The 13,395-nt window shown below is 45.4% G+C and overlaps 1 protein-coding gene across 3 annotated transcripts in view; it reads left to right on the top strand.

Moving 5' to 3' along the window:
* Positions 1 to 13,395, top strand: part of MSTO1 (misato mitochondrial distribution and morphology regulator 1) — a 1,020,943-nt gene that overhangs the window by 933,984 nt on the left and 73,564 nt on the right. For all 3 annotated transcript variants that reach the window (XM_069649984.1, XM_069649995.1, XM_069649989.1), the window contains exons 13-14: positions 11,280 to 11,378; positions 11,566 to 11,681. In XM_069649984.1, coding sequence (XP_069506085.1) covers positions 11,280 to 11,378; positions 11,566 to 11,681 — 215 coding nt within the window. The remainder of the gene's footprint in view (positions 1 to 11,279; positions 11,379 to 11,565; positions 11,682 to 13,395) is intronic.

Raw genomic sequence — 13,395 nt, 5'->3', positions numbered from 1 at the left:
AACCCTATCACTAACTCATAAATCCCTCAACAACGCTGCTCCCACCTACTTGATCGATATATTCCACAGACAGACCTCCTTGAGACCCACAAGAACAGCTTACAAAGATTGCCTCTCCATTCCTAACTTCAATCGCTCCACAATAGGGGGCAACAGCTTCCCAGTGAAAGCAGCTAAACTGCGTAACTCCCTTCCTCCCACTCTGAGAATGGACCTCCCCTACCAGAACTTCCGGACTAACGATGTCCTATGGTTGAAAACACAGGATTATTAAATGCAACGTGCTGCCAGGTTTTACTGTGAGGGTACCACCCCTCCTCTCCACTATTTTACTTGTATATACCTTATTTAACTTTCACTTGCTTACATTCCTTATGCTGGAAATCACTCTGTCTGATCCAGTAGTCTATATCCACACATAGTGTACCTATACCTGTATGTATGTGTATAATCCCGCTTTACTTGTATGTATGTATATATTTTCGCTGTTGTAACCAACTTTTGCATATTCATGTAACTGCTGCGCCCTGTTACCTGGTATGATCGCGCATTATAAATAATAAAACAAACAAAGAAACAAACAGCGCCCCCTGTTGGAAAAAAATCCAAAGCAGCTGAAGCTGGAGAGATAATTATCGTCAGATGTGGAATACGTGGGAGGAATATCCAATTGAAAGAACGTTACCAGGGATAAGTAACATGTTCTTTTTTGTGCGGCCTTCAAAAAGCTGATAATTCATATAGGATCGGGTGTATGTCCGAGAGCCTGCTTGTGGATAACTGATAGGAGTCTGGTGCATGGGAGGCTGTACCTTGAATGTGGAGAATTATGCTGGCTCGGCTCATGTTAGGATCTTGTAGCTAAACCAGACCATATGACTCTGCTCTTGCTCAGCCCTACCCATATATTCTATGGATCCTCCATGTCTAGTCTGGGATTATTTGTACTTTGGTACTTGGGTACCAGGACATTACCTCCTAAGAGTGAGGCCTGACCGCTCTGCTTTGTTCCCCATTGAGAGAGTTTTTGATTTAACTTTGTGGACTGCCTGTCCCCCCCACCCCCGGTCCCATTTAGGATAGATCTCTTCACACCCATTACCAGAGGACCACCAAGTAGCCATGATATAATAAATGGTGCATCTGTTAGCAGAAAGCTTCTGCCTCCAATGTGTGATAGAGATAGCTAGCCTTTTACCTGACAGTTTTTGTAGTCAGTTAATCTGGGGTATAAGTTGACATTCATTCCTGCTATCCCTTTCTGCAATCGTAGTTGGGCTTTATTTGGCCTATTTAACAAGAATCCTGCCAGTTTTTCTAGGGTACAACATTCTCATTGAGGAGCTCTACTTTCTATCCTAATTCGTCCTTGACCTGCCCGCTGCCTTTGACACTGTCGATCACTCTGATCTCCTTAATACTGTCTCTTTTCTTGGTATTCACAAATAAGCTCTTGCCTAGCTTGAATTCTACCTGCCATCTCGCCAATTCCCGGTCTCCTGGAACAACACCTATCAAGTCCTGCCTCTGTTGGTGTTCTACAAAGCTCTGTCTTGGGTCCACATCTCTTTACATGCTACGCCTTTGCTCTTGGGGCATTCATCTTCTCCTTTGGGTTCTCGTACCAACTCCTCACAGGTGACACCCAAATCTTCTCTTTTTCTGAATTCTCCTCTGATCTCTATCAAAATTCCTAAACTATCTCTCTGCCATTAAATATTGGATGGCTTTGCACTCTCTTATGTTAAACTCTACCAAAACAGAGGTGCTCTTCTTCCCAGCCAAATACTCCCTACCCCTTCTCTTCTTCAGTTAGAAACCTCATTGTCATCTATGACCCCTCTCACACCTTCTCGACTTTAATCTCCAAAACTGCAACGGCGGCTCACCTCAACTTCCTAAATATTAGGAAAGTCGAACCCCTCCTTCTTTTCAACACAGCCAAGCAATTCTTAACCACTCTTGTCTTCTCTAAACTGGGCTACTGTGCCAGCCTCCTTTTTGGTGTCCCCAATTATGCTTTCAGTCTTCTCGACAAGATAATTAACTTCAATACCAGGACTCTCTTTGAACTGCTTCACTTCACACCTACTTCCTCATACCGACACCAAGCTGGATGGCAGACGATGCAAAACGGGGCCAGATTTAAATGTCTTCTCCTGGTTCAGAAATCTATCCATGGTAAAAAACCATCTATCGAGCTCTGCAAGCCTTCTCGTAATCTCCATTCTGGCACTTTGCCCTCCCTGGGCTGCCTCTCACTTCTGATCTTTCTCTCTTCTTGCTCCATTTGCATGGAATTCTCTTCCCCCAGATATCAGAGAAACAGTCCACACCGATTTGTTCAAAACCAAACTAAAAGCCTAACCCTCCGCCTCTGAATTACCCTCTTAACCTACCTCCCATCTGCCTTTTCGCTAACATTTTTCCATTGCCTCTTACCTGCCTCTGTTCCTCACTGTCTATGCCTCCACTCTAGACTTCATCCATCATTGTCACATCCCTAACACAGCCTGCCGGACCACCTACCTGCACTTAAAAATATGTAGAGTTGATTGTCCTTAATATGTGTCAGTACACCCCATGTATACTTAATATGTGTCAGTCCACCCCATGTATTGTCCCATGTGACTGTTCCATTTACTTCCCACCACAACCTGGTCAAAATTACTTTGAACTCACCCCATTGTAAGAAGCTCCCTGCTTCCCATCTAATCTGTTTTAATATCGATTGTATGTTTTTTTTGTGATCAAAAGAGCGTTGTTCCTTCCTGTATATAAATAAATAAATATAAATACATTTCTGAGGCTTGTGGAATCTGCTTAGATCACATGCTGTACCTAGGCCAACATCTAGTGGAAGCTGCAAAATATTACAGTTGTTGTTTTTGAAACTCGAAAAGGGATGTCGACAGGGCGTGCCAGTAATACTACCCCTAGTGTGACATCCTCTGTACCCATGGTCCTTCGTGCATCAAGGTACCTCACATAGTTTTTTTCCGCCGTCATAGACGGATGCTAAAGCAGAGTTCTCCTTTCGGCTTATCAACATTTTATTATTATTACCAATTACTAATAGTTTTTCTTACTATCCTTTATATTCACCGACTATCGAGACAATCCGACGGCGGTGAAGAACGAGAAACGACCTTCGAATACTCCCGTCGACGGGTCCCTTCTAGCCTTGGAAGGCCGCTCCGGGCTTCGGCCCACACAGTAGGGAGAGAGGGGGGAGGACATTTTAAAATGTATATACCCCTTTTCGTACACTACATTCACCTAGTTGATGTGTCATTCCATTATGGCTAGGACCCCCTTTAAATTGTGCCCTAAGTGCAACAAGAAGTTCCTGTGGATCGACAAACACCTTATGTATAACCTTTGTCTCCTGCGGGACCACGTCAAGGGTACCTGTCGAGCGTGTAGACTCTTCAAACCCAAGACATTGAAGGATCGCTTAACTAAACGCTGGGCCCAACTCGCCAGGCAGTTAAAAGGCATGGAAGTTGAAGGGACCTTCAGCAACGGCTGCAATGCTGCGGTATCCGAAGGCGACAGGGTTAATCCGGTTTCCCAAGCGCAGGCCCCCAACCGCAACAGACAGGCCGGCGTCCTTGTTACGGGGACAACACCCGGCGGCGGAAGCGCTATCACTACCCCCTCCACCAAAAACACAACCCACCAACGAGACTCGACACACGTGTCGAGCAAACGGCAGCGCACAACATCTAGGGAGAGGGCCATTGAATCGTTGTCATCTGGGCACTCCAGATCAAGGTCGCCACATGACACACCCCGACTTTCGAAAGACAGAACAGACGTCAAGGATAAAGACATTCCCGAAGATCGTGAGTCAGCTGACGAGACTTCAGATCTGACCGTAGCCAAAATTTGACGCCCTGCATCGATAGCGGTAAAAAAGCCCATACAGGCGAGACTAGCCCATTTAGTAAAAAAAAAGCACGTCCCAGAAGGCCTTGCTAAATCAAAGGAGTCTAAGAAGAGTTCTTCTAAAACCCCTCATAGGGATAAATCACAGAAGGATAGGTCCCCTCACAAAAGTAAGGAACCTCAGGCACAGGATTCCCAGTCTTCAGCCTTGAAGAAAAAGGCTGCACCTTCTACTTTAATCGCACCCACTGCAGAAGATTTAGATCTCCCACCTCAACCTATGGTTCATTCCTAGTTCTGCCCAATGGTCAGCTGAAGATATAGGTAAGGTCATGAGAAGAATGTCTTTCGTGGCAAATTTTTATGAAAAAGACCTAAACTACTTCATAGGTTTTCACTCCACCCCCTCCCCCCCAACAGTGGCCTCTAGGGTCGCAAAACCCTGTTGAATCCCCTGCTAAAAGGTTTTGACCTGGTGAGCCAGTGCAAGATCCCACTATCATTTAACTATATGATCCGGACACTGAACAATATGGACATGTACAACATCGACTCCCCAGTTGATAAGGACCCCCCCTGTTGTAGACTCACCCATAGATAATCTGCCTTCTTCTAAACGAAGTACTCATCAAAGCGGCCAAGCACTTCCAAATATCTACTCAAGAAGATCCGCAGGACAAGGATGTTGACGAGATGTTGGGAGATAAAAAGGCTGTATCTCAATTTATTCTCCTTCTAAAGTCTGTCCAGCGAAAGGTACAACCCTCACTAGAAACACCAAATCGGATGGGAGCGGTGAACCGCATAGAAAAACTTTTCAGGCCTACCCCATTTGACCCGCTGTACATCAGGGGTCCGCTAAAGCCTGACTCACTCGTCGCTACTACGACAAGGCAGAGAGCAGGCAGTCCCCTAGCGTCCTCTGAGGCTCCTCCTGACAAGGAAAGTAAAAGGCTATACACAATGGACTGGAAGGTTGTCTCTTCCGCTGCATTCCAGACCAGAATAGCTAATAACTCTACTTTATTAGCCAGTTTCAACTGCCATAAATGGGATGAGGTCTCACCTTGCCTTACTCAGCCCCGGAACCCCTCAAGTCTCAATTAGCACTACTGGCTTCAGAAGGAAGGGCAGTTTCAAGCAGCTTGCTAAAAAGCAGTCTTGACACCGCAGACAATGCCTGCAGAATCATAACCAAGGGAACCATTATTAAGCGTCACGCTTGGTTACGCCAATCCAGGTTTAAGCCAGAGACGCAGGCCACCCTCATTAACATGCTAGTCAAGCCCAATGTACTCTTCAGCAAGGCCGTTGAGGACGCCTTGAAGACAGCCAAGGAAGAATATGACACACTGAAATCGTTGGGCCAATTGACCAGTAAACCTCCTGGCCAGAGGAGAAACAGCAATTTTTGTCGCTCACGTGGACAATTTTCCCAGAGGGGTTCCAGCTATAACCAAAATCGGGGAACAGCATGGGGGAACAATCAAGGCCACGCCTCTCAGAATTACCAGAGAGGACCACGCAGAAAACGTGGTCGGGGAAGGGGTCCCTCCTCCAAAGGTGGTACCCCACCTCAGAAACACTGACATCCCACTTCAGGTGCCCTCCCATGCCTCTCCAGTAAGAGGGCGCATTTCCAACTTAACCCAAGCATGGGAGGGAATCACCAAAGACAGATGGGTGCTGTCCACTGTAGCGGGCAGATATTGTATAGAGCTCCTCAAGCGATCCCGGAACCACCCAGAACCACCCCCAATGCCAGAAAACCCACTCCAAAGAAGACCAGCTCATCCTCCTCGAGGAAATCGCCACGCTTCTCCAAAAGGACGTCATAGAAATTGTCCCGGCCATCCAGGTAAACTAGGGTATTTATTCAACTTACTTCCTTGTGCCAAAGAAAGATCTAACAATGCGCCCAGTATTAAACTTGCGCACTGCAAACAAATATGTCAAGCCACAAAAGTTCTGCATGACTACGCTACAAGAAGAAATCCCTCTGCTAAAAAAGGGGATTACTTGGCAACACTGGATATGAAAGATGCCTATTTTCATATTTTAATGTTCCTAGCGCACAGAAGATCTTTGCGTTTCAAGATAGCGAACCAGCACTACCAATTCAAGGTGCTGCTCTTCGGAATAGCATCTGCTCCAAGGGTATTCACAAAGGTACTGGCGGTGGTGGCAGCACACCTGTGCAGGGAGGCAATTCCAGTGTACCTTTACCTAGATGACGGGCTGATTACAGGGGAGTCTCCCCTAATTTGCAGGCAAAACATTCAAACAACTATCAATCTTCTCTTTCAGTTGGGCTTCTCCATCAATGAGAAAAAGCCTAGTACCAAGCACAATCAAACAGTTCCTAGGAGCTGTTATAAACACACAAGAGGGGTTGGTCTTTCCATCAGAGGAAAGAATCCAAAACATGTCACTGCAAATACCGCATTATCAGGCCAGCCTCCAGATAAGGGTGCGCAAAGCTATGCGTTTGCTAGGCATGATGGCATCTTGCATTTACCTGGTCCCACGCATGCCTGCGCATGTAACCCATGCAGGAGTGGTTGGCGAAACAGTGGTCTCAGGCAAGTGGTCAGTGGGACGATCTAGTGGTCGTTTCCCCAACACTAGTACAACATCTTTGCTGGTGGACAAGAGAAAATCTGTTGAAGGGGAAACCCTTCTATGATCCGGAAGTACAAGCGAGTGTCACGACAGACGCCTCACTCGCCGGGTGGGGGGCTCATTACCTTCACCACACAGCTCAGGGTCTATGGTCTTATGCCACAGCACAAAACCACATCAATCTGTTGGAACTACTGGCAGTATTCAAAGCCCTTCAGACATTCGAGTTTCACCTAGCGAACCAATCTGTGCAAGTCCTGACAGACAGTACTACAGCGATGTTTTACATCAACAAACGGGGGCACACGTTCTCCTATCTGTCCAGGCTTGCGCAAGAAATTTGGAAATAGGCACCCAACAGGAAGATATTCCTATCGTCATTGCACGTTCCAGGGGAACTCAGCTCTCTGGCAGACTCACTGAGCAGAGATCCTCTACCAGAGGAACACGAATGGCAACTACACACAGGGGTCGTAGAACACCTCTTCTCTCAAGCGAAAACAGTCAAGGCCCAGACTTCGCGTCCAGTTTCCCCCCATCCAGGCTACAAGGGGAACGCCCTATGGATGAACTGATCAGGGAAATTTGCTTACGCTTTTCCCCACCAACACCTCTCATAAGGAAGGTGGTGAACAAGATCCACAAGGAACAAGTGACGCTCATCCTAGTTGCTCCTATGTGGGCGAGACAACCTTGGTATCCACATCTGCACAAACTGGCGATGTGCGATCCCATTAAGCTCCCGTGCCCGTACAATCTGCTCACTCAGCACGGGGGACTAACAGTGCACCCTCAACCTCACTCAACGAACTTGGCAGCATTGCTCCTGAAGTCATAGAGTTCGGACATCTTAACCTTCCACAGAGGTATATCGATATCTTGGAGGAAGCAAGAAAGCCTAACACTAGGCACTGTTATTAACAAATGGAGGAGATTTGTGATTTGGTGCTAGTCCAAACAAATTAACCCCATAGAATGTACTCCTTCCCACATTCTAACATATATGCTCCACTTGCTAGATTCGGTTTTGGTATTCAACTCTTTAAAGGTCCACCTGGTGGCCTTGTCAGCCTATACCATCTCCCACAATATGGTCTCATGGTGGAAGGTACCCGTCATCAAAGCATTCATGGAGGGAGTAAAGAGACTCCACCCTCCAATTTCAAACCCGCCTCCAGGATGGGATCTCAATATTGTACTCGCTAAGCTCATGGGACCCCCTTTCGAGCCGATGCATAAGTCTAGTATTAAACACCTGACTTCCAAAACTGCCTTCTTAGTGGCTATTACTTCCATAAGAAGAGTTAGTGAAATACAAGCATTGCCAGTGCAGGATCCTTTCTTTATCATGCACAAAGACAAGCTGGTTTTACGTTCTCCCCTAAGTTCATCTCTAAATTTCATGTAAATCAGTCTATTGAGCTACCAGCTTTCTTTCAGAATCCCACCAGCTCAGCTGAGCTAAAACTCAACAAACTAGATGCGAGGAGGGTGGTCCTTTACTATGTAAACAAGATCAGACCGCTAAGAAAAACAGACCAACTGTTTGTCTCCATAGCACCATGCAGAGAAGAAGACCGCATTTTAAAGAATGCCATCTCCAGGTGGATAGTCGGATGTATACAATTGTGCTATTCCCCATCAAACAAGACACTGCCTTTCACGCCCAGAGCTCACTCCACAAGAAGCACAGGAGCCACTCTGGCTTTCATTGCAAATGTCCCTCTAGACACCATTTGCAATGCAGCTACATGGAGCTCAGTACACACTTTCACTCAGCATTACTGCATTGACACTCATTCCAAGACAGATACACAGGTGGGACAAGCAGTTCTAAGACACCGCTTCGCACATGAACCTTCTCACATCCCACCACCTTCTCCTAACACTGCTCGCTAATCTATGCACAGCATGCGATCTAAGCAGATTCCACAAGCCTCAGAAGGGATACATTACTCACTGTAATCGTATTTCTGATGCTTGTATCTGCTTAGATTCACATGCGCCCACCCTTCCTCCCCTCGGAGAGAAGGCGCACATCATATCATATCATACTCACGCTACACTTCATGCTACCTCATGTCAGGAAAAATAACAATCTGAGTGACCTTGACGTGTGAAGGACCATGGGTACAGAGGACGTTGTTCTGGAGAATTCTCTTATAAGGCTAATATCCCAAACCTAGTGAGTCCCCCAGCAGCTTTGCTGGATTTTTGGGGTTTGTTTTTTTCTCCTGCTAAGAGTGAGACTTTTTCCTCCCACTCTTAGGCATGATTTGAGGTATGTCTTGGACTTTTTGTGTGCTTGTGGGCTATGGGGTCTTTTACTCCATAGGGTATCATCTATTTTGTGTGTATGTGTTACACAGCACCCTCAGTGCAGTAACACAGGGGTGTCATAGTGACCCCCAAACATAGACTCCATACCCTGGGACTGACTACTGTCTCCCACGGCATGTAAAGTCACCATTGACTTTACTAGTCCTAAATTGTGAACAGAACCAGTACAAACCATCATATTGTGGAAGTACTGGAAGGGGTTAATTATATTGCCCCTGGGTCTGTTTTCATGGGGGCACTGTCCAGTCCCCCCTTGTTGAGTTTCTGGCTGGTGGCAGTGGTTACCACGCAAAATATTACACCAGAATATTTCCTATGGGATTTTATCGTTGATTTTAAACGCACCACTTTTTGGTGCAATGTTAAAGATACCGCCGGTTTATTTATTTAATATTAAATCAACGGTTGGGTCTTTTTGCCAGAACTCTTTTCTAAAATGGCGTTGGTGTCCGTCTCTGTAACTCTGACCAAGGTCGAGCTCTTTGTTCCACTTTTTGGCGGGCTTCTCCACAGAAAACCTCCAAATGGTGCCACTCTGTCTGGGTTCCACAGGATGTGGGGGAGGGGAATTGGTACCCTGGACTGCGTTGCCTTAGCACTCAAGTCGCACTCTATTCTGATTGGCCCAGTGGTGAGCCGCCCCGGCTCACCACTTAGAATGTGTGAGTGACAGCTAGGCTGTTGAATGGGGTTTTTTCTGCATAAAAGCAGGGCCTTAGGAACTGGAACTAGAGAAGTCGCCACAGGACCTAAGAATCCGAAGAGTGAAGAAGCTCAGCCATCTGCAACGACGACACCACCGGTGGAGCCCTGCTGCAACAAACTCACCACTTTCCCAACGACAAGAGAAGACCTTCTGCTGGACGAGTCTTCTTCCTCTGAGCTGGTGGGACCAACCAGTTCGCCCCTTTCGCCTTCCAAAGACGTCTCTTGGTCGAATCGCCCGTGCCAAGCAGCCCGGCTGCCGGATAGCCAAGCTTCACCACTTTGACCGCGAATAAAAGGAACACACCTTTTACCGACTAACTCCGCGGCTGGTTTCATCCCTGTGCAGTGCAGCGACTCGAGGTTTCCTCCTCGACGAGATCCTCTCTTCCCCTGGTCAAAACAACAAACTGCAACCACTGCCAGGAACAACTGCCACCGCTGGAGCTTCCTCTCTCTTTAAGGTACTGTGTCCTGCCTGGACTCCCTTTCTTCGGTTTGCCCAAAGTGACCCTTAAATCCATGGCTTTCCAACTGCGTTGGCCCCAGGCCTTCTAACTTTACCTTCTTGAATCGCCCCAACCTCTTTTGAACATTCTGCAAAGACTTTTTAGTGCATTTTAAACCGTGTGATCCTGGGCACATTTCGCTTTGCTCCATTTAAAGTGGGCCTGGCCTATGAACTTTGGCTCTACAGTGTATACTGCCTTTATTCCCTTGCTGAGATCTCCTAAAAGTGTTGGGACCTGTTTTATTTCTATGCTCTGCCTTTTTCTCTCCCTTTAACTTAACTATTGGAGTGCCATCTAGGTTATGCGCTCACATCTGTTTTAACAAATCGTGGTGTTTTAACTCTGACTTGTCTAATAGTTATCAAGGGAGGTGTGTATACTTTACCTGACTGTGTTTTAACTTGCTTTTGATTTAGAGTGCTAGTATATTGCCTAAAGTGTGTTTTAAATAAATAATTATATACTTTTGATACAAAGCTCTGGTCAGTGTTTGCTTGTTCCACTGTGTTTTTGGCCCTGTTGTGTATACTCTATATACTGCCTGACTCTTCTTGAGAGAAGTCTGACTGCTCAGCCAAAGCTACCAGGTAAATCTGGGTGGTAGAGACTGCTACCAATTGGGTTTACTGCTTACTCCTGTTGTCTTAATCTTTTTGCAGTGTTCCCTAAGGGAACTGCACAGGATTCTGCCTAACAGACGTCACACTAGAGATAGTATTACTGGCACACCCTGTCGACGTCTCCTTTTGAGTTTCGAAAACAACAACTGTAATACTCCGCAGCTTCCACTAGATATCGGCCTATGCACAGTATCTGAATCTTAGCAGATACAAGCATCAGAAATATGATTACGGTGAGTAATGTATCCCATACTTTTTCACTACTGCTTTCTCATCTGGGTTCAAGTAGACAAGTGTCCAGTGGCTAGGCAGACCATGTGTGTCCATTGGCAGCAAGCTACTTGCTTGCCCTCTGCCTGTGACCTTTGTGTGTACCCTGGTTGGTAGCACTGATCCAGGTGAAATTTAAGTAATGTTGGAGATCTTACTCCATATGCTCTTCATATCAGCATGCACACTCTTGAACAACCCCAGGGCAGATGTGTGTGTGTGCCTTGGGCTTTAGACTTTGTGGTGGTGGGCTTGCTAGTGTTGTACTATGCTTTAAAATTGTATTAATTATGGATTGTTTTACTTTTGAAATTTTCAGTCATTCTCACCATCGAAACACAGGTCCGGGTGGCATTTACCAAACACAAGAGGATCTATTAGAGGAGTTTTTGCATTATCTGTACCCAGAAACATTAAGGTTAGTGCAGAGCTTCTTTCAGATATTATTTGATTTATGTGCCTCTACCTGGTAGGAAAGCCTCCCTCTGTACTTCCAGATGCACTTGATTCTGTTGTGAGAAAGAAAGGAAAGTGTGCTACCTCAAATTGATGTTTAGGATTGGCCATCGTTCATTAATTGTGACATTTATCTGTCTTCCTGGCAGTGCCTCGCATGTGGTCCAGAGTCCTTGCCGGGTGGGGCCACCCTACCCCCAGTTCTTCTCACCAGATACGAATTGCAATGGTTTCATCAATGATCAACCATACAGCATCCCAGCAGGTAAGGCGTCATTTGGTCATAACTACATTGCAGTAATCCACATTTCCCTCTTCCCTAGTTAATAAACTTCACCAAGCAATAGGTGTGCACTTAGTAGTGGAAGAGGTCTGTGCAGGAAAATGTGGATGCCCAAGATGCGCACTGCTCTGCAAAAGCTATGAACTGTGGTGTGGTGTAACCTATACTGAAATTAACTGCAAAGTTTGTCCTTTTCGGAGCCTTTAATTTGTGGCTAGGGGAGGATAAAGACCACACTGCCATGGTATTTGAGGCATTATTTAGGGAAATGGCCTTAAGTCAACTAGTTAACAAGGCTACTCATATATGGGGTAATATCTTGGATTGGGTGGCCACTTGTAACATGTTCACTAGTGGGCCTGTCAATTCTCGATGCCCATGGTCTGATTATTTGTTTGTCCTATTTGATTTACTGCTTCCTAAAAGAGTTAAGAAAATGCCTATGATTAGAACGTGGATAATCTCCAGAAATCTGCGGAAACTCTCCCAGAGGCAACGGAAGAGTGGATTGTTCCCTTGACAAGTGCAATAGTTAACTTGGAGACTACTGGTGATGTAGCACATGTATACCAGAAGACTCTTTCCAAAGCAGTACACAGAATATCTCCACTAAAGACTATTGCCATGCAGGAAAGTGAATACCTGATATTCACCTGAGCTGCAGAGGCTTAAAGTGTGGTGTAAAAGTAAATGTTTTAATACTTGGAGAGGCACTGGATTAAGTAAAGATAAGGAAGTTTATAGCAGTACAGCAAGGGTATACAAATTAGCCATTATTGAAGCTAAAAAAAGTTATGTATGACATTAGGATAGCCAATGCAGAGAATGATTTTTATAAACTATTTAAAATCTTGAAAGTTAGAGAATCCCTGCCCAAAAAAACTGGTGGTCCTATTAAAGATGTAGCGTGGTGCGCCACAATTCAGGAGGCAATGCTCAATACGCTTCATAAGATTAAGCAAAACATAAATATTAAGAGGAGTACTCTGAATTTGGGGAAATGGGCGGAAACCGTGGCGAACAAGATAAATGACGCAATGCATGGAGATACATGCAGAGAGTTTTGTTTTAGAATGGGTACAAAAATAGAGATGACAGGCATTGTAATGAAACTTAAACCTACTAGCTGCAAAGGAGATATCTACCCAGCTATTACAGTTGAGGCCTGCTACCATCTTTAAAAGAGCCTACTACTAAATTTGACACCTACCCTTTTTTTGTTTTAAACTGTATTTATTGTAGGTTGTACACATTGAAAACATTATATAAGCAGCATTTCACAAAAGTATCAAAGGCCGAACAAACAAAAGTATTAGATACTTATCGACCTCAAGCTCTTCCTCTCCATCTTCCCCAAGAGGTTCCGACCTCTGTGTAATACATTGTCTCACATGTTTAAGTTTAGATGTTAGCGCTGAGAATTTATGATCCAACTCCAAAAATGGGGTCCAAATCTTTGGGAATTGGCCCAACCTAACCTCCTTCACTGTGGTAATTATCTCTGCCACAGCAATGTCCCATACTTTTATATCCACCAGATAGTTAACAGCGGGCCTTCAGGAGACTTCCAGTTATGTGCTATTGTAATCTTAGCAGCTAGCAGAAGTTAAACTAGCAGAATTCCCAAATTTAAGGTAGAGTCCTGCAACTGAATTGCCTAGAAGAATGGCCTCAGGATTCATCAGGACTTTAATAT

This window comes from Ambystoma mexicanum, chromosome 1p (assembly GCF_040938575.1).
Source record: "Ambystoma mexicanum isolate Mex_15411 chromosome 1p, UKY_AmexF1_1, whole genome shotgun sequence".
NCBI lineage: Eukaryota > Metazoa > Chordata > Amphibia > Caudata > Ambystomatidae > Ambystoma > Ambystoma mexicanum.
This window is presented reverse-complemented; position numbering and strand designations above follow the sequence as displayed.